We start from the raw sequence: 22,466 nt of genomic DNA, 5'->3' as shown, positions 1-22,466 counted from the left end.
ATACTTTGATATGACATGAGTAGTTTGGACCCAGAATGAAACCTTCGTCTGTTTCTTGTTGATGGAAACTAAATAATTCAGTTTTTAAAGAGTCACCATTAGGTTTGGGAGTTTGGGACCCCACAGGAGAAAAGGGAGTGTTTGGAGATTTAATTCCCGGGACAGAAGAACTGCACTTCCACTTGTTTTGTATTCCTATGTATTACACCCTTTTATAAGCGAAACGAGCGAATTAAGAACACATTAGCATTAAAAAAAAATCCTTGGCATTGCTTTTCAATATCACAGGTAGGCCACCGTTCAACCCTGAGATTCAATTCTCTCGTATTGAGTTGAGCTCCAATTCACTTAGTCCATATTGGGAGAAAACACATTGACTTGCAATGGCCTCGCTATTGAATTGACTTGAATGTGTGCTTTGAGGCATGACACTCAATGGCGCCACAAGAAAAGCTTACACATTTCACTCACGTCACCTTTTCATTCAGTCATAACAGAAAAAAGTGGCCTAGCAATTACAGAGCAATGACTATAGATGTATAAAGAGAAGTGGATACAGCGTTGGAGATGTCGATGAGAGTTGCTCAGAGGCACATGAAGCCAACATAGCGTAACTCTTGATAAAAAATGTATCTGGTCCAATAGAGCGTCACGACTTGCGTTTTGCTTAAGCCCCGCCTCCAATCCGCACCGTCAAATACATGCACAGGTACAATAACTCCAGATTCGACTTTTAGCACATTTTACAACTTTTAGACCCCAAAAGTTTTGTTACTGGCAACTTTAAGACGTCTATTTTCCAATCTAATTCACATCATAGACCCTATGCATTACATTACTGCACACAATATCTTGTTTTTTATTTCTGCACATATTTTATTCTATTTCTAGGATTACAACCATATTCAATATTGCTATTTTTTACTATATTTTGTGATCTTTTTTTAATGTTATCATAGTTTTCTATCTGTGTTTTTAATTGTTTTTACGTCTATGCACCACAACACCAAGTACAATTACTCGTATGTGTTAATTTACCTATTTCTGATTCTGGTAAAAAGTATTTTTGGACACCACAAACTCACACATAAGTTGTACAGTAGTACCAACGTTTCGGTATATTTCCCGGGGGCTTGGCAATGACCCTCAACCCGATAAGCATGCTTCTAATCAATCTTCCTCTTTTCTCTAAATCTTACGCGCTGCAGAGGAAACACTTTAAGTCAACAATAGTTGGCAGTCATTGTGCATCAGCTACAGTTTAATACCAAAGGGATGATTATGAACACTTCTGCGTTGCCAACAGCTCTTGGCTGCGACTTCAAGAGCAGATCCGTTGTAGACACAGTTGAACAAAAACAAAACACACTTTGGGTATCACTGCTGTATTATGAACCCAGATGAAACCCCTCACCACTATGTTTCCAGCCAGTATTCTGAACCAGTAGAGTCCCAGCAGTCAGTTTGATCTTTTCATCTCGCGGCTACCAACACTTAATGAAATCCCAGTGGGAGGGGCGGCCTCATAAGCCCTGTGTGAAGTGTTGGAAAATCACTCGGAAGCTTTGGATGTATTAGTTAAACAAACAAGGTTTACCAGGGGTTAGCAGTCATTAGGATGTCACCATGGCTACATGACTTGGAGACAATTACGATGATGTTACCTGTTCTGTTCTTTATTAGGATCCCCATTAGCACTAGCATGAGCATTGGCTATTCTTCCTGGGGTCCTCTCGCACACTGTCAAAACATGGCAATTGCGATATGCTTTGTGAGAGGGAATGATACGTTTGGAAACATTTTTAACTTCACTTACATTTTATTTAAGTCTGTACTTAGTTTGTAGGGGCGGGACTTCTCTGCATCTCCACAAAACTTTATTTAGACGTTTTCACATATTTTACCGTTACCAAATAATGCACTTAATGCTATTTGGATATTGCACCAGTCCATTGAGGTATTGTTTTTACAAACGATATTGTTTTTTTGGATGTTCTCCACGTAGCCGAGTAGCCGAGCTTTAGTGCCCGTCCCCATGTCACCTGCTTTGCTTCAGCCCTTTCATCTGTTTTTTCGTGTGATGTTTCTGCCAAATAACTCACTGCTTCAGGGACGTTTCTTCTCAATGGATCGTTCCTCTCCCATTCAGTGTGGGACGTTTAACGTGTCGATGACAGGTACGATGTTTCTGACCCAGTTCTTTCAATATCTCTGTTTCCTCACGCCCTCTCTCTCTCTCTCTCTCTCTCTCTCTCTCTCTCTCTCTCTCTCTCTCTCTCTCTCTCTCTCTCTCTCTCTCTCGTCATTCTCTCCCTCTGTGTAATCACTGTGAGATAATAATATTCACAATAAGGCCTCCCTCTCTCTGGCTAACACACACACACACACACACACACACACACACACACACACACACACACACACACACACACACACGGCTCCTTAATATTCTGTGGACTGCTCTCGTCAGGACACAGTTGAAAGAGACTAGCTGATTAAAGCCCATCCCGTGTGTGTGTGTGTGTGTGAGGGAGAGAGAAAAGAGATTAGGGAAGGCTACTCCCGATACTCTTCGAAATTGTGTTTAGGTGCGAGTTCATGCATTAGTGTGTGTGTGTGTTTGCGCGTGTGTGGTTGCTGCTTCCTTCTGGGGGCAAAAGGGGTTGATTTCCCCTGAGTGATAACAGGACACAGTAAACACAGGCACACACGCACACACAGTAAACACACACACACACACACACACACACACACACACACACACACACACACACACACACACACTCTTCACTTGAGTGTAATCAGTGTCTCTCTCCATTTTCATTGGAGCGTGTTTCTTTGCTCATCAGATCTCTGCTTTAGTCACTTCTCTGCTTTGCGATGCCCCCTCCTACACAAGTAATGGAGGCTCTGTTTTGTTCAGTTTTTTATTCACACTCCCCCCCCCCCCCCCCCCCCCCTCTCTTTCTGCTCTTCTGTGGGTTAAGTGCCTTGCTCCAGGGCTCCCACACGTTGCATTTGTTGAGTGAATAGAGGCAGAATTACTCATTATCACTCCGGTTTGATGGGAGGCCTTTACCCCGGCAGTCTTAATGCCACGCTCTCACACTGAGCTCCAAAGAAATCACTCAGGCAGACGCTTGTGAGGAAAGGCATGAAACGGACTGCTATCGATTGATTCAGACATTTTCCCACAGCATCAGCTGGCTGCTCTTTGAGGAGCTACGTCAACGCTGTCTGGACAGGAAACGCTGCTCACCACCAACGCCATTAAACACATACTGTAATTACATGCTACCACGCCAAATAAGGGTACGCTGAGATTCTGCGGGATCAAATGATGTCAATCGTTAAATTCCTTCTTTTAATTTCCAGGATAACAATCCAAGAGATGTTAAAGAAGAAGCCTTTTTTGGAGTTTGTTGCACATTTCCTTATTTTCCGACTCACGTTTGATAGTTCTTTACTGTATGACTTCCACAGTTCATAATCCTGACCCGCAGCTACACATACAACAGTGTGTGTGTCTGTGTGTGTCTGTGTGTGTCTGTGTGTGTGTGTTTAAAATAGAGTGTGTTTGTTTGACCGAGCACGGTGTGTGTGTATATGAAAGAATAAGAGACCGTGTGTGCGCATGCATTATAGAGACAGAGCGTGTGTGTGTGTGTGTGTGTGTGTGTGTGTGTGTGTGTGTGTGTGTGTGTGTGTGTGTGTGTGTGTGTGTGTGTGTGTGTGTGTGTGTGTGTGTGTGTGTGTGTGTGTGTGTGTGTGTGTGTGTGTGTGTGTGTGTGTGTGTGTGTGTGTGTGTGTGTGGAACGTGGAGGTTAATGCACTCTCAAGCATCCTTCTTTCTTCTAACACCAGACATTAGCAGACATATATTAACTCAAATGTCGGTTGTATAACGCTCTCACTTAACTGCTTTTCTGTATCTGCAGGTGTGACGGAGCGGGTCACAGAGTGACTGACTCCGCCACTGACAGCCGACACACACACACACACACACACACACACCAAACATTTCCTGCTATGAACCATGACATTTATTATTTATTGTGCGTTTGTTCATTTTGTTCATTTTTGAGTCAGATTTTTTATGTAGAAATGTGGTGAGTCGATTGTGTCACCTGGGGCCCTGCTTGTCTCCTCCCCCCTCACCTGTGTCTAATTGCTCCCCCCTCAACTGTGTCATGTTAGTCTGGGTATTTAAACTGCTGGTTTCTTGTTGGGCGAAAAGGGTGTATGAGATCCTTGTGTTTTTTGGAGGACTGTGAAGCGCTGAAGAATGTTGCAATATGGGCAACAGCTGGGAGAGAGTTGCAGAGAGGGCAACACCAGAACACGTTTACTCTGAGTGATGGACGGCCTGGTTTTTGATTTTGTTCTAAGTTGTGCTGGTTCGCTATTTTTTTTTTTGTTGCTGCTGTAATTAAAGTTTTTGAAGCTCAAGCCAACCGACTAGGCCAGTGTTTTTCATACGGACAATTGAACCCCGTCACAGCAGTTCAATTGAAAAAGTAGGCGACTCAGGAAGTAGCTACTGTTAGCTTTTGTCCAACAATCTTTACCACAAACTGTGAATTCCTATCAAATGTTTAATATAAAGACTTGTTATGACCAGAGGAATACTACTTTCTCCCTTTCCGTGCCGCATACTATTTTCATTGTGAACTGTTTAAAGGGAAATTTGAATCTTAATTTACACGTTTTCTTTGTTTTTGCTTATTTGTTAATATGTTGATTAGATGAGTGCACTGGCCCTTTGCTGCTGTAATGCTGAGCATGTCCCCAATGTGCTACACGTAAAGGATTTCTGAGTCTGATTACTTATTGTATCTCTATTGGTAAAACGTCATTAGCCAAACTTACTCACTAACTGCTGTTGAACATAGTTGAGCATTAAGCATTTAGAGCAGGGGTGTCAAACTCAAGGCCCGGGGGCCAAATCCGGCCCGCGACTTCATTTTCTGTGGCCCCGCAAAAGCTCTGAAAGAATATAATATGTTTATTATACGATTACATTCCGATTTACAGAAGCACGTTTTTTTTTCAAAACATGCCTTTTTCTTATAATTTGCATTTTTCTCAGAATTTGACTTTTTTTTTCAAAATGTAATTTATTTATTTTTTTCAGAATTTGACTTTTTTTCTCAGAATCTGACTTTTTTTTCAGAATTTGGTTCTTTTTAAATTATTTTGTGACATTATCAGTGAAGAGACTTGCAATTATTTTCCCTAGACTTCTGCTTTCAGACGTAGTTAATTATGAAGTTATTATCCTATCCGATAATAATCCAATGCAGAGGCAATAATATAATACATTATTTTAAATATATAAAATATTTATATATGTATTTTTATATAGTCTTAAAGTTACAACCGGCCCTTTGAGTGCAACCACAAGAGTGATATTTCCTGAAGGAGGAGACCAAAAGCTGAGCTGAAATGTGATTTATTTGACCAGAAACAAAACTCCAAATGTATCATAACGTTGCTCCGTGATTTCTGGATGGGGAGAAAAACAATCTCCCCCATGTGGCCTAAAACAAAATCAAATACAGCGTTTGATCTCCATCTCTGTGTCTCCTTACCTTCTTCAGTTTGATCACAGCCTCTCTGGTCTCAGAGTCGGTGCTCATCTCGAACATGTTCATCCCGTCTCCGTCTATCAGTTTGTAGTTCACCATCCCGTTGTCCCCCATGTCGGGGTCTTTGGCCTTCAGACGGCCCACCTCCTCCCCCGGCACTTTGTCCTCTGACACCGACATGGAATAAACACCTGAGGGGGAAATAAAAGGCAGAACATGTACTTTATTAGCGGGGTGGGAAGTACAAATACTTTGTTACTGTACTTAAGTACATGTTTCTGGAATCAGTACTTTACTCCACTACTTATTTTTCTGACGACTTTTTGCTTTTACTTCTTACATGTTGAACAGAAATACCTGTACTTTCTACTTCTTACATGTTGAACACAAATACCTGTACTTTCTACTTCTTACATGTTGAACACAAATACCTGTACTTTCTACTTCTTACATGTTGAACACAAATACCTGTACTTTCTACTTCTTACATGTTGAACACAAATACCTGTACTTTCTACTTCTTACATGTTGAACACTAATACCTGTACTTTCTACTTCTTACATGTTGAACACAAATACCTGTACTTTCTACTTCTTACATTTTGAACACAAATACCTGTACTTTCTACTTCTTACATGTTGAACACAAATACCTGTACTTTCTACTTCTTACATGTTGAACACAAATACCTGTACTTTCTACTTCTTACATGTTGAACACAAATACCTGTACTTTCTACTTCTTACATGTTGAACACTAATACCTGTACTTTCTACTTCTTACATGTTGAACACAAATACCTGTACTTTCTACTTCTTGCATGTTGAACACAAATACCTGTACTTTCTACTTCTTACATGTTGAACACAAATACCTGTACTTTCTACTTCTTACATGTTGAACACTAATACCTGTACTTTCTACTTCTTACATGTTGAACACAAATACCTGTACTTTCTACTTCTTACATTTTGAACACAAATACCTGTACTTTCTACTTCTTACATTTTGAACACAAATACCTGTACTTTCTACTTCTTGCATGTTGAACACAAATACCTGTACTTTCTACTTCTTACATGTTGAACACAAATACCTGTACTTTCTACTTCTTACATGTTGAACACTAATACCTGTACTTTCTACTTCTTACATGTTGAACACAAATACCTGTACTTTCTACTTCTTACATTTTGAACACAAATACCTGTACTTTCTACTTCTTACATGTTGAACACAAATACCTGTACTTTCTACTTCTTACATTTTGAACACAAATACCTGTACTTTCTACTTCTTACATGTTGAACTCAAATATCTGTACTTTCTACTTCTTACATGTTGAACTCAAATACCTGTACTTTCTACTTCTTACATGTTGAACACAAATACCTGTACTTTCTACTTCTTACATGTTGAATACAAATACCTGTACTTTCTACTTCTTACATGTTGAACTCAAATATCTGTACTTTCTACTTCTTACATGTTGAACTCAAATACCTGTACTTTCTACTTCTTACATGTTGAACACAAATACCTGTACTTTCTACTTCTTACATGTTGAATACAAATACCTGTACTTTCTACTTCTTACATGTTGAACACAAATACCTGTACTTTCTACTTCTTACATGTTGAACTCAAATACCTGTACTTTCTACTTCTTACATGTTGAACTCAAATACCTGTACTTTCTACTTCTTACACGTTGAACTCAAATACCTGTACTTTCTACTTCTTACATGTTGAACACAAATACCTGTACTTTCTACTTCTTACATGTTGAACTCAAATACCTGTACTTTCTACTTCTTACACGTTGAACTCAAATACCTGTACTTTCTACTTCTTACATGTTGAACACAAATACCTGTACTTTCTACTTCTTACATGTTGAACTCAAATACCTGTACTTTCTACTTCTTACATGTTGAACTCAAATACCTGTACTTTCTACTTCTTACATGTTGAACTCAAATACCTGTACTTTCTACTTCTTACATGTTGAACTCAAATACCTGTACTTTCTATTTCTTACATGTTGAACACAAATACCTGTACTTTCTACTTCTCTCATTTTCCAAACAGGCTGGTTCCTTTAGTCTGAATGTGTGTTTGGTGGTGTGATCATTATTATTTAGAGTCATTGCGTGCCTATTGATTTGAACACGATCCGTGTATCCATCATTTCCTGGTCTTCTCTAAAGAAGAGGGACCAATGAAAACGTTGTCATGTTGCCGTTGTTCACCATGGAAACATTCATTAGCTAACAATGACATCATTGTTCTATTAATATAAAGGGAGGTCAGGTACTCTTTAAAACAGCTGCTAGTTATGGGTACTTTTTACTGAAGTACATTTCAAAGCCTCTTTACTTTGACTTGAGTAAAGAAGTTTAGTCAGTACTTCTACTTTCACCAGAGTATTTTTAAACACGAGTATCTGTACTTCTACTTGAGTAAAGCATGTGTGTACGTTTGCCATCTTGTGATATCAGTATCAACTCGTCGTCACGGCCACAACACCACTTAAAGTCTTGTGTGTGTACTATGTGAGGCGGGGTCAGCTTCAGAGGGCAGCGAGGCATCCAAATGAACTCTGCCATCTGTTTGATACGGCCCGAAGGATTCTTCTTATTGCCCGACGGATATAAATCCGCCCCTATAGTGTCAGGTGAGCGGACACCTGGCTGCAGAATGAGAGCAGCCGGACCATATGTCTCCTCTCGCTCCACTTGTATCTTTTCCCCCCTCCCTCTCATCCTTCATGTTCCCTTAAACCATGTCCCCTCCCTCTCATCTGTCTCTTCTTATCATAAAATCCTCAGACTCTGTCCATCATCCTGCTTATACTTTCCCCCCCAAAATCCGTCTCCCTCCGCCTCTATAACTCAGGCGTTTATTGCCTCGTCACTTTACAGCTCGCACACCACTAGCATTTTTATCCTGCCCGTCCAGGTGTTCCAATCTTGTGATTCGTGAAATTTCATTTGGTCATGTGGCTTCAGAGGAAAAGCGAGTGGGAGACATCCATCGAAAGTCCTCCTCCACCTCATCTCAGCAAAACGCCGGCAAGTCTCTCCTCTTCGTCCCTGTCCTCTCCATATGTTTCACTGTCTCCTGTCCTCTCCATATGTTTCACTGTCTCCCTGTCCTCTCCATATGTTTCACTGTCTCCCTGTCCTCTCCATATGTTTCACTGTCTCCCTGTCCTCTCCATATGTTTCACTGTCTCCTGTCCTCTCCATATGTTTCACTGTCTCCCTGTCCTCTCCATATGTTTCACTGTCTCCTGTCCTCTCCATATGTTTCACTGTCTCCTGTCCTCTCCATATGTTTCACTGTCTCCCTTCCTCTCCATATGGTCCACTGTCTCCTGTCCTCTCCATATGTTTCACTGTCTCCCTGTCCTCTCCATATGTTTCACTGTCTCCTGTCCTCTCCATATGTTTCACTGTCTCCTGTCCTCTCCATATGTTTCACTGTCTCCTGTCCTCTCCATATGTTTCACTGTCTCCTGTCCTCTCCATATGTTTCACTGTCTCCTGTCCTCTCCATATGTTTCACTGTCTCCCTGTCCTCTCCATATGTTTCACTGTCTCCCTTCCTCTCCATATGGTCCACTGTCTCCTGTCCTCTCCATATGTTTCACTGTCTCCTGTCCTCTCCATATGTTTCACTGTCTCCCTGTCCTCTCCATATGTTTCACTGTCTCCCTGTCCTCTCCATATGTTTCACTGTCTCCCTGTCCTCTCCATATGTTTCACTGTCTCCCTGTCCTCTCCATATGTTTCACTGTCTCCTGTCCTCTCCATATGTTTCACTGTCTCCTGTCCTCTCCATATGTTTCACTGTCTCCTGTCCTCTCCATATGTTTCACTGTCTCCCTGTCCTCTCCATATGTTTCACTGTCTCCCTATCCTCTCCATATGTTTCACTGTCTCCCTGTCCTCTCCATATGTTTCACTGTCTCCTGTCCTCTCCATATGTTTCACTGTCTCCTGTCCTCTCCATATGTTTCACTGTCTCCTGTCCTCTCCATATGTTTCACTGTCTCCTGTCCTCTCCATATGTTTCACTGTCTCCTGTCCTCTCCATATGTTTCACTGTCTCCTGTCCTCTCCATATGTTTCACTGCCTCCTGTCCTCTCCATATGTTTCACTGTCTCCCTTCCTCTCCATATGTTCCACTGTCTCCCTGTCCTCTCCATATGTTTCACTGTCTCCTGTCCTCTCCATATGTTTCACTGCCTCCTGTCCTCTCCATATGTTTCACTGTCTCCCTTCCTCTCCATATGTTTCACTGTCTCCTGTCCTCTCCATATGTTTCACTGTCTCCTGTCCTCTCCATATGTTTCACTGTCTCCTGTCCTCTCCATATGTTTCACTGCCTCCTGTCCTCTCCATATGTTTCACTGTCTCCCTATCCTCTCCATATGTTTCACTGTCTCCCTGTCCTCTCCATATGTTTCACTGTCTCCTGTCCTCTCCATATGTTTCACTGTCTCCTGTCCTCTCCATATGTTTCACTGCCTCCTGTCCTCTCCATATGTTTCACTGTCTCCTGTCCTCTCCATATGTTTCACTGTCTCCTGTCCTCTCCATATGTTTCACTGTCTCCTGTCCTCTCCATATGTTTCACTGTCTCCTGTCCTCTCCATATGTTTCACTGTCTCCTGTCCTCTCCATATGTTTCACTGCCTCCTGTCCTCTCCATATGTTTCACTGTCTCCCTTCCTCTCCATATGTTCCACTGTCTCCCTGTCCTCTCCATATGTTTCACTGTCTCCTGTCCTCTCCATATGTTTCACTGCCTCCTGTCCTCTCCATATGTTTCACTGTCTCCCTTCCTCTCCATATGTTTCACTGTCTCCTGTCCTCTCCATATGTTTCACTGTCTCCTGTCCTCTCCATATGTTTCACTGTCTCCCTGTCCTCTCCATAGGTTTCACTGTCTCCTGTCCTCTCCATATGTTTCACTGTCTCCTGTCCTCTCCATATGTTTCACTGTCTCCTGTCCTCTCCATATGTTTCACTGTCTCCTGTCCTCTCCATATGTTTCACTGTCTCCCTGTCCTCTCCATATGTTTCACTGTCTCCCTGTCCTCTCCATATGTTTCACTGTCTCCTGTCCTCTCCATATGTTTCACTGTCTCCTGTCCTCTCCATATGTTTCACTGTCTCCCTGTCCTCTCCATATGTTTCACTGTCTCCCTGTCCTCTCCATATGTTTCACTGCCTCCTGTCCTCTCCATATGTTTCACTGTCTCCTGTCCTCTCCATATGTTTCACTGTCTCCCTGTCCTCTCCATAGGTTTCACTGTCTCCTGTCCTCTCCATATGTTTCACTGTCTCCTGTCCTCTCCATATGTTTCACTGTCTCCCTGTCCTCTCCATAGGTTTCACTGTCTCCTGTCCTCTCCATATGTTTCACTGCCTCCTGTCCTCTCCATATGTTTCACTGTCTCCCTATCCTCTCCATATGTTTCACTGTCTCCCTGTCCTCTCCATATGTTTCACTGTCTCCTGTCCTCTCCATATGTTTCACTGTCTCCTGTCCTCTCCATATGTTTCACTGTCTCCTGTCCTCTCCATATGTTTCACTGTCTCCTGTCCTCTCCATATGTTTCACTGTCTCCTGTCCTCTCCATATGTTTCACTGTCTCCCTGTCCTCTCCATAGGTTTCACTGTCTCCTGTCCTCTCCATATGTTTCACTGTCTCCCTTCCTCTCCATATGTTTCACTGTCTCCTGTCCTCTCCATATGTTTCACTGTCTCCCTTCCTCTCCATATGTTTCACTGTCTCCTGTCCTCTCCATATGTTTCACTGTCTCCTGTCCTCTCCATATGTTTCACTGTCTCCTGTCCTCTCCATATGTTTCACTGTCTCCCTGTCCTCTCCATAGGTTTCACTGTCTCCTGTCCTCTCCATATGTTTCACTGTCTCCTGTCCTCTCCATATGTTTCACTGTCTCCTGTCCTCTCCATATGTTTCACTGTCTCCTGTCCTCTCCATATGTTTCACTGTCTCCCTGTCCTCTCCATATGTTTCACTGTCTCCCTGTCCTCTCCATATGTTTCACTGTCTCCCTGTCCTCTCCATATGTTTCACTGCCTCCTGTCCTCTCCATATGTTTCACTGTCTCCCTATCCTCTCCATATGTTTCACTGTCTCCCTGTCCTCTCCATAGGTTTCACTGTCTCCTGTCCTCTCCATATGTTTCACTGTCTCCTGTCCTCTCCATATGTTTCACTGTCTCCCTGTCCTCTCCATAGGTTTCACTGTCTCCTGTCCTCTCCATATGTTTCACTGTCTCCTGTCCTCTCCATATGTTTCACTGTCTCCCTGTCCTCTCCATATGTTCCACTGTCTCCCTGTCCTCTCCATATGTTTCACTGTCTCCTGTCCTCTCCATATGTTTCACTGTCTCCCTGTCCTCTCCATATGTTCCAATGTCTCCCTGTCTTCTCCATATGTTTCACTGTCTCCCTGTCTTCTTCATATGTTTCACTGTCTCCTGTCCTCTCCATATGTTTCACTGTCTCCCTGTCCTCTCCATATGTTTCAATGTCTCCCTGTCCTCTCCATATGTTTCACTGTCTCCTGTCCTCTCCATATGTTTCACTGTCTCCCTGTCCTCTCCATATGTTTCACTGTCTCCTGTCCTCTCCATATGTTTCACTGTCTCCCTGTCCTCTCCATATGTTTCAATGTCTCCCTGTCCTCTCCATATGTTTCACTGTCTCCTGTCCTCTCCATATGTTTCACTGTCTCCTGTCCTCTCCATATGTTTCACTGTCTCCCTTCCTCTCCATATGTTTCACTGTCTCCTGTCCTCTCCATATGTTTCACTGTCTCCCTGTCCTCTCCATATGTTTCACTGTCTCCCTGTCCTCTCCATATGTTTCACTGTCTCCCTGTCTTCTCCATATGTTTCACTGTCTCCCTGTCCTCTCCATATGTTTCACTGTCTCCCTGTCCTCTCCATATGTTTCACTGTCTCCCTGTCCTCTCCATATGTTTCACTGTCTCCCTGTCTTCTCCATATGTTTCACTGTCTCCCTGTCCTCTCCATATGTTTCACTGTCTCCCTGTCCTCTCCATATGTTTCACTGTCTCCTGTCCTCTCCATATGTTTCACTGTCTCCCTGTCCTCTCCATATGTTTCACTGTCTCTCCTGTCCTCTCCATATGTTTCACTGTCTCCCTGTCCTCTCCATATGTTTCACTGTCTCTCCTGTCCTCTCCATATGTTTCACTGTCTCCCTGTCCTCTCCATATGTTTCAATGTCTCCCTGTCCTCTCCATATGTTTCACTGTCTCCTGTCCTCTCCATATGTTTCACTGTCTCCTGTCCTCTCCATATGTTTCACTGTCTCCCTGTCTTCTTCATATGTTTCACTGTCTCCTGTCCTCTCCATATGTTTCACTGTCTCCTGTCCTCTCCATATGTTTCACTGTCTCCCTGTCCTCTCCATATGTTTCAATGTCTCCCTGTCCTCTCCATATGTTTCACTGTCTCCTGTCCTCTCCATATGTTTCACTGTCTCCTGTCCTCTCCATATGTTTCACTGTCTCCCTGTCCTCTCCATATGTTTCACTGTCTCCCTGTCCTCTCCATATGTTTCACTGTCTCCTGTCCTCTCCATATGTTTCACTGTCTCCCTGTCCTCTCCATATGTTTCACTGTCTCCCTGTCCTCTCCATATGTTTCACTGTCTCCTGTCCTCTCCATATGTTTCACTGTCTCCCTGTCCTCTCCATATGTTTCACTGTCTCCCTGTCCTCTCCATATGTTTCACTGTCTCCTGTCCTCTCCATATGTTTCACTGTCTCCCTGTCCTCTCCATATGTTTCACTGTCTCCCTGTCCTCTCCATATTTTTCACTGTCTCCCTGTCCTCTCCATATGTTTCACTGTCTCCTGTCCTCTCCATATGTTTCACTGTCTCCCTGTCCTCTCCATATGTTTCACTGTCTCCCTGTCCTCTCCATATGTTCCACTGTCTCCCTGTCCTCTCCATATGTTTCACTGTCTCCCTGTCCTCTCCATATGTTCCACTGTCTCCTGTCCTCTCCATATGTTTCACTGTCTCCTGTCCTCTCCATATGTTTCACTGTCTCCCTTCCTCTCCATATGTTTCACTGTCTCCCTGTCCTCTCCATATGTTCCACTGTCTCCCTGTCCTCTCCATATGTTTCACTGTCTCCTGTCCTCTCCATATGTTTCACTGTCTCCCTGTCCTCTCCATATGTTTCACTGTCTCCCTGTCCTCTCCATATGTTTCACTGTCTCCCTGTCCTCTCCATATGTTTCACTGTCTCCCTGTCTTCTCCATATGTTTCACTGTCTCCCTGTCCTCTCCATATGTTTCACTGTCTCCCTGTCCTCTCCATATGTTTCACTGTCTCCTGTCCTCTCCATATGTTTCACTGTCTCCCTGTCCTCTCCATATGTTTCACTGTCTCTCCTGTCCTCTCCATATGTTTCACTGTCTCCCTGTCCTCTCCATATGTTTCACTGTCTCTCCTGTCCTCTCCATATGTTTCACTGTCTCCCTGTCCTCTCCATATGTTTCAATGTCTCCCTGTCCTCTCCATATGTTTCACTGTCTCCTGTCCTCTCCATATGTTTCACTGTCTCCTGTCCTCTCCATATGTTTCACTGTCTCCCTGTCTTCTTCATATGTTTCACTGTCTCCTGTCCTCTCCATATGTTTCACTGTCTCCTGTCCTCTCCATATGTTTCACTGTCTCCCTGTCCTCTCCATATGTTTCAATGTCTCCCTGTCCTCTCCATATGTTTCACTGTCTCCTGTCCTCTCCATATGTTTCACTGTCTCCTGTCCTCTCCATATGTTTCACTGTCTCCCTGTCCTCTCCATATGTTTCACTGTCTCCCTGTCCTCTCCATATGTTTCACTGTCTCCTGTCCTCTCCATATGTTTCACTGTCTCCCTGTCCTCTCCATATGTTTCACTGTCTCCCTGTCCTCTCCATATGTTTCACTGTCTCCTGTCCTCTCCATATGTTTCACTGTCTCCCTGTCCTCTCCATATGTTTCACTGTCTCCCTGTCCTCTCCATATGTTTCACTGTCTCCTGTCCTCTCCATATGTTTCACTGTCTCCCTGTCCTCTCCATATGTTTCACTGTCTCCCTGTCCTCTCCATATTTTTCACTGTCTCCCTGTCCTCTCCATATGTTTCACTGTCTCCTGTCCTCTCCATATGTTTCACTGTCTCCCTGTCCTCTCCATATGTTTCACTGTCTCCCTGTCCTCTCCATATGTTCCACTGTCTCCCTGTCCTCTCCATATGTTTCACTGTCTCCCTGTCCTCTCCATATGTTCCACTGTCTCCTGTCCTCTCCATATGTTTCACTGTCTCCTGTCCTCTCCATATGTTTCACTGTCTCCCTTCCTCTCCATATGTTTCACTGTCTCCCTGTCCTCTCCATATGTTCCACTGTCTCCCTGTCCTCTCCATATGTTTCACTGTCTCCTGTCCTCTCCATATGTTTCATATTTTACTCTTCTCCTGTCCTCTCCATATTTCGTATTTACCCCGTTCCTCCACCTCTTCTCCTGTCGCTCCATTCTTGCTTTTCCTAAGTAGCTTAACTTAGGTGGCTCCTGGCAGCCGAGCTAAACGTTATGACAGGACACACGCAGCCTGGCACCCGTCACACAGGAAGTGTATATATTTACAGGGGGTCCGTGGGGTCTTAAAAAGTATTAAAAGTTGATAAATCAATTTAGCGAAAATGAAGGCTATTAAACAGCATTTCAAAGGTTTTACATTTTTTAGCTTGTTCTCAATAAGTATCTAAATGGTCCAGAGAGGTTATTCTACAGTCTGCCTGAATGTAATCATTGCGTAGGTGTGTAGTGTGATTCTGTGTAGTTTATTTATGGCATCCGGTTGTTAAACAACATCGTTATGGGGAAATGCAAGTCTGCGTCCAAATGGTTGGAAGATAAGGAGGAAGGACAATCAATACTGTATATAGTCAATGTGAGGTAAAGTGTGTCGCCAAGGTAACCGGTTAGAACTCCAAGTGGAGATGAGGTCTTAAAAGGTATGGAAAGGGTCTTAAAAAAGGTCTTAAAAAGTTTTACATTGACTTCAGGATTCCTGCATATACCCTGATTTACAGTTTAACAAAACAAGTCAAGTTTTCTTTTGTAAATAACATCTGCACGGTTTGGAGAACACAAAACAGCTATTTAATGATTTTATTTAAGTGACTAAAGAGTTGTTCATTCATTAAATGTGTCTCTCTAAGTCCACACCCAACATTTATAACACACCACAATCAGATTTGTTTTTTCAACTAAACGGATTCCTCTGTCATTATTCTGATATGTTTTAATATTCGTATTAAAGATGTTGTTATTTATTTGAAGTTGGGATGATTTGTACGTCAGCACTTTGTCATGAAGTTATATTACCTAAACATTTGATTAAAGTGCTAAAAACAGCAAGTCATCTTTGCTTAATTCAGAAGAATGGCAATATGTAATGGCTTTTTCAAGAAAGTGGATATTTGTTGACACTATTGCTATTTTTTTGGTTTGTCTTCTTAGTTTTTTTAATATATGACACCTGATATTACACCTCTACTTCTGGCTATCCTTTACTAATCTTTCCTCTCTGGTTTGGATATAACCTTCCTGTTCGGTAATCATCCTCGAGAGCAGGGGTTCCCAAACCTTTCAGCCCGCGACCCCCAAAATAACAGTGCCAGAGACTGGCGACCCCCTGTCAACGACGGGGGGGGGGGGGGGGGGGGGGTTTGCTAGTTAATTAATTTCCGAAAAAAAAGTTGGAGAAACACTGGGCTAGTGGATTGTCAAAGAAAAAAATGTCTATGCAAACGTTATTATTAATAATAATACAAAAAAAACATAATTTTTTTTAAAATGTATTTATTTTTATTTTCCATTTGTATTTTGTAATCATCTCGCGACCCCCACTTGGGGTGTCGACCCCTAGAGCAGCGGTGCCAAACTCAATATCATCACGGGCCACATTCGCATAAAGGTTGCACTCAAAGGGCCGGTTGTAACGATATAAATATATAATATATATATGAAATAATGTATCAAATATTACATTATTGCCTCTGAATTGGATTATTATCGGATAGGATCATAACTTAGTAATTAACTACGTCTGAAAGCAGAAGTCCACGGCAAATCATTGCAAGTCTCTTCAGTGTGCATGTCACAAAACAAGATGCATTGTGGGACATGCAGTTTATGGGCAACCTGCTTCTGTAAAGTGTCATGTAACCGTATAATAAACGTATTATATTCTTTGCAAGCTCTTGCTGGGCCACGTAAAATGAAGTCGCGGGCCGGATTTGGCCCCCGGGCCTTGAGTTTGAGACCCCTGCTCTAAAGTCATGTGACAGACTTTTTAATGATGGATTTGTGTTTGTTTTTTGGTGATGAGAATCGTTCTGTGTTCCTAAACTCCACTGACACAAAGCACAATCCTGCAGACATCAGCCCAAATATTATCTTTTAGAGACGTCTCTTATAATCTGCGTTTAGTCTGCGATGCTCAACCAGAGGCAAAGAGAGCTGGCTGACACGTATTAACGATATTTAACAAAACCCTCTCTGTCAGGTCGGTCTAATGGAGACTGAAGAGAGACTTTCGGAACGATCGCTTGTTATTGGTCTGTTTCCCGCCCCTCCCCCTGTCTGCTGTGATGGATGTGTACGGAGTGACAGACTACATGTGCTTTATAAGGAGGTGAAATGGAGAGAATTACAAGGACGGAAAATATGTGTGAGAGAGAGAGAGATCAAACCTTGGAGTGAAAGAAATAAAAACAGCTTGAATGGAAAGTGAAAAGCAGCAGAGAGGGAACCAAGCTGTGTCTGATATCTGTTTGTATCTCTTTCATTGTGTTTTCTCTTTGAATCTGAATTTCGTTTCCACCGCCTGCTTTGCCTCTTCTGCTTATCTGATTTCCTTTTTGCCCAGCTACTAAATAAGTAATCACTGTCCTCGTTCACACCATCTGGGAGGCTTCTCTCCTGCAGGTGTTTGTACTGCTTCCACCTTTTTTCTTTTTTTAAAAAACAAATGTACCTGCTTCCAGACCATATTGCTGTGTGTGTTGTCTTGTGTCAGCGATGCAGAGAGGACGTCTGGTTGAATGCAAAGAGGTGCCTCGTACACACTTGATAAGGTTGGTTATAAAACCTGCATGTTATTCTTTTTCCATCTTCTTTTTACACTGTTTTCTATCCACTTCGGGGACAGCAGGAAACTTCCTCCTCACAACAATCACTTCTTTATCATTGTACTGAATAAAGGGCGCTCTGAGTGGTTTTCAATTGGAAATACAATGAAATACCTTTTTAGTCCAAACTCTACTGACTTCCTGCTGTTGTCCGTCTCCCCATTAAAGGTCCCATGTCATGCTTTTCTGGTTATCACCCGTCCCCTTGTGTGTTATGAAAGTCTTTCTGCTTGTAAACGGTCTGCAGAGTCACAAACCCTCAAAGTACACCCTGTAGGGAGTAAAACTCTAACACAGAGAAGACCTGTCTATGCTGCCCCAGAACGCCTCGTTGGATATTTCTCTTTTTCCATGGTTTGCTTCTTGGGTTCTTTGACGTGTGAACACCCAGATCAACAACAAATGACCGGATTGGCCCAAATGGACCAATCAGCGGAGCTCCTCACTCACCAGGATCCCTTGGCTAACTAACAGGGAGTCCCATTGACTTGCATAGAGCTCCCTGGTTGGTAATAGACGAGTTGGGATGGTGGAGAAATGCTCTCCTCAGACCCATTCTCACAGCGTTATAAACCTTTTTCTAACTCAATATCAAGCCACACTTATTGTTTTTACTTCGGCTGTGAGTGTTTGTGTGTGCTCAGGATGAGTTTCGCTTGTTCTCGCTGTTTCACCTGTCCACTCGCTCACAACGAGCCGACCAATCAGAGCACACTGGGCTCACGGGGGGCGGGCAGGAGCTCCAACAAGCCGTTTAGGACAGAGAGTCAATACACATGCTATACAGAGATGCTGTGAGAAACCAATGTGAGTTTGGAACATTGCACAATACAAATCAACAATGGAGATATGATCAGTAGAAATGACACGGGACCTTTAATGCTTTTGTTCCTAGAAATGCACGATGACATGAAAAGTTATATCTTCTACGATATTAAATCCCGATGAGATCTCCTTATGTTTATGTGACAGGAACCAAAGATGCAGGTTTAAAATCAATAGGTCTAGTTGCAGGATTTATACTCAGAGATTGCATCGTCTGAGTCAAAGTAGGAATCATTATTAAAGGGGCTCAAATAGCAAACCCAACAATATGTGTTTTGGTACAGGAACAATTTAGGACTAATGTTATGGCAATGCAATAACACATTGCACTATTAAAATGTCATCATCTAAGTATGGAAACTTCCGAATATGTAGTACATAAATACAAAAGACAATCTGCTGGATATAATACTTGTTTCTTTTAATTGTAACTCTTAAAACTCTCCTTCAAATGTGTTTTGTGGCCTCGAGGATCAGATGTTATCTTTGCATTGCAGACTACCGAATACTCCGAAGAGGATGGTTTTGACAGTCTCTCTTTCTCTGAGTCTTTTACATTCGCTGCGTCTGCTCGTGTCTCTGCCTTCCCTCGTCTTTTCAGATTCTCCACAGGCTAAATCCTGAGCTCTCGTCTCTCTCTTTCTCCTCCCCTCTTCTCTCCATCCACTCCTTCAGCTCCTCGGCTGAATCTCTGCCAGGAGCTTCTCTGCTCAGAGCCACAGGAGGGGGAGCGTGGAGCAACAGGAAAACAAAACAACAGACAGGAGAAGAAAGAAGGAACTCCACGACATGGTGGAGGACGTGATGCAGACACAGAGGGGGGGGGGGTGTTTGACAAAGAAGGAGACTAGAACAAGGACAGCGACGCAACATCACTGACGAGGCCCCTTTATGCTTTATTGGGTTTTCCCTTTCCTATTCTGTTATCAGTTTGTGTGCATGTAAATGGTCTGCAGAGGCTAACATCCCTCTTTTCTCTCCCGCAGTTTAATATTAGCTGTAGCTTAAAAAACAGACTAGTTCTCCATCTGTATAATACCTGCAGAAACCACTCATTTGATACGGGCTTCCTAAATAAATTCAATATTGTTCAACAAACATGTGAGCTCCAAGAAGTGTTAGACATTGTATTTCCCTCCGTGTCTGTTTTTGTTCTTTCTCCGTAAACATCACATCTACAACCCAGCACACATCCAGTCTAAATATTTCACTGCTTTTTATTGCTCGGCAAATCAGGAATTCAACAAATATCCCTAGGCCACACACACACACACACACACACACACACACACACACACACACACACACACACACACACACACACACACACACACACACACCCCATTGCAGGGGGACAGTATGAACCCTAAATAATTGATAAGTGCTTATCTTGTACGCTTCTTACAGTGACTTCCCAAGCTTCCACTGTATATATCAAGCTAGTGCCATATTTTGCCGGGTTACACACACACACACACACACACACACACACACACACACACACACATATACCTACACTCACGTTCATGTGACATATTCTATATTTGACACTTAACATACATTAACTATATTTAACGGAAGGTGTGTCACTCACTCTGTGGGAACTTTGGAGGGTTGTCGTTGACGTCTGTCAGGGTGATTTTGACCTCCGTGGTGCCGGACAGCCCCCCCATGTGACCCCCCATGTCTTTGGCCTGGATCAGCACATCGTACTCCTGACGCGCCTCTCGGTCCATGTTGGGCAGCGCAGTGCGAATTATACCTGGGTGGAAAGATTTAAACATCAAGTGAATACTCACATTACATTTCTTTATGTGTCATTATTAACCGCTATGATCCATCTGTCTTTTTACATCGGCTTTTGTTTCTACTTGAGATGTGTGTGATGTGTTCTGTTCTTATGTTTGTTCTTTCAGGACTCCACGTGGTCTGTATTCATGTTTCTGTGGTCTTCATTTGACTTTTCTGTGAAAGGTGTTACACTAAATAAACGTATTATTATTATTATTATTATTATTATTATAATGATATTTATTGTGATTTACTTTCCCAATAGTCTGTGTCATTTATTTCTAAGATATTTCTCGTTGCAGGAAAACATCGCTTAATCGTCATTTAAATAAGAACTCCAGTTAAACATGTGTGAAGTCTTATTTAGCTTCATTTCAAGGCCCGGTAATTCTTCCTTTCTGTTTAATTCATCACCCGCTTCTCTCTTTCCATCTCACTCTTTCTTCCTCCATGTCGAGCTGCAGTGTCTGAGGCTTTCCACTGTCATGTTATGCCAAGTGTGTGTGTGTGTGTGTGTGTGTGTGTGTGTGTGTGTGTGTGTGTGTGTGTGTGTGTGTGTGTGTGTGTGTGTGTGTGTGTGTGTGTGTGTGTGTGTGACAGCATGCAAAGCTGATAATCTCCAAACCAATTAGAAATGCGAGCTATGGATTTGAGCCAGTCAAATACCCAACACTAGTTTGATTAGTCAGATATGTACTCCTCTTCTCTAACCTCTCTCTTCATGAGCGCACTCTCTCTAAACCAATTTCTCTCTCCTTGGCCACCCTAACCCCTCACTTTCTGTTCTCCCTCGCCCATCTCGCTAGCCTTCCCTCTCTTCTTCTTCTTCTCACATCCAATTTCTTTTCTCCAAACCCAAAATATTAGTCCCGGGCTCTGCAGAATGTCCTCTGGGGACCTCTTCTCACTGCAGAGCCTTCTTTTCAGCACCAATTTTTACTCTGAAAGATGTGCTGCTACACGATCCCCGAAGCAGCGATTATGTTAGATTTTTTTGGTGCAGAAAAGAAACATGAATTCCATTTGGTTTTAGAGACAAACATTATCCACATGGGGGATGATGTACGCAGTGTTGTGGTTCACGATCATGAACTATATCGTAATTACTGTCTTAGTGCCCATCTTGTGAAGGCTTGCACACAGTCATTCCTTTAATTGTTTCATTTGGAATATCTTACAATGGTTTCGATTCCAAATTTGATCAGTTCTATAAAGTCTGGCGACCAACCTTGATTTTTTTGGGGGGCCGGATTTATTTGCTTTCCAAAAAAAGAGCCCAAGCTACTTAGCTAACTCCGGCTTCAGTGTTTTCAGTAGCAAATCATTGCACACTGCTTAACTAACCCTATGCAAATTAAATATGGCTTCTTTTTGACACCAGTTTTAGTGGTATAATACCTCAATAATGAACAAAAAAACACATATTTTTATATTGTATATCGCTGCGTCTACTCAAGCTAACAACATTGCGGATGGTTACGTAGCCAAGATGTCGGTCAATGGTTCCAACTTTTTGAACGTTATGATTGCACCATCTGGACTTACGCCAACATTTCCCAAATTGAGATCAATAAAGTACTTCTTATCTTATTTACATGATGTAACAATTGTTGTTGTGTAGTTCTGTGTAAACCAATGGCAGGTTTGAGTTCCCAGCCTCGTGGATGGTCGTATTACTTCTGTTACGTGGGCAAGATGGCGGTTGTTTGGTTTCTAAAGTGTCCAGCGTTTCAACTTTTTGAATTGCGGATGCTTACGTAGACAAGATGTCGGTCAATGGTTCCAGCGTTCCAACTTTTTGAACATTTTGGATTTCGAAGATGGCTTCGTCACTGTGGACTGACGGCTTCGGCCTTTGTATATTGCACATGTATTTTTATTTTGAAAAGTGTTCCCTTTCCCCATGTCTGTTGCTGTTGATTGTGTGCACCTGGTGCCCTGTGTTGTCTCCTCTCCCCTCACCTGTATCTTGTTGGGTTAATTAGTGTGGGTATTTA

At 42.7% G+C, this 22,466-nt stretch overlaps 1 protein-coding gene across 1 annotated transcript in view; it reads right to left on the bottom strand.

Moving 5' to 3' along the window:
• cdh11 (cadherin 11, type 2, OB-cadherin (osteoblast)) overlaps positions 1–22,466 on the bottom strand; it is a 122,108-nt gene that overhangs the window by 13,232 nt on the left and 86,410 nt on the right. The window contains exons 7-8 of the mRNA XM_079689983.1: positions 20,273–20,440; positions 5,592–5,779 (exon numbers count right to left, since the gene is read on the bottom strand). Of these exons, the coding sequence (XP_079546109.1) occupies positions 5,592–5,779; positions 20,273–20,440 (356 nt within the window). The remainder of the gene's footprint in view (positions 1–5,591; positions 5,780–20,272; positions 20,441–22,466) is intronic.

This window comes from Notothenia rossii, assembly GCF_949606895.1.
Source record: "Notothenia rossii genome assembly, chromosome: 6".
NCBI classification, from domain to species: domain Eukaryota; kingdom Metazoa; phylum Chordata; class Actinopteri; order Perciformes; family Nototheniidae; genus Notothenia; species Notothenia rossii.
This window is presented reverse-complemented; position numbering and strand designations above follow the sequence as displayed.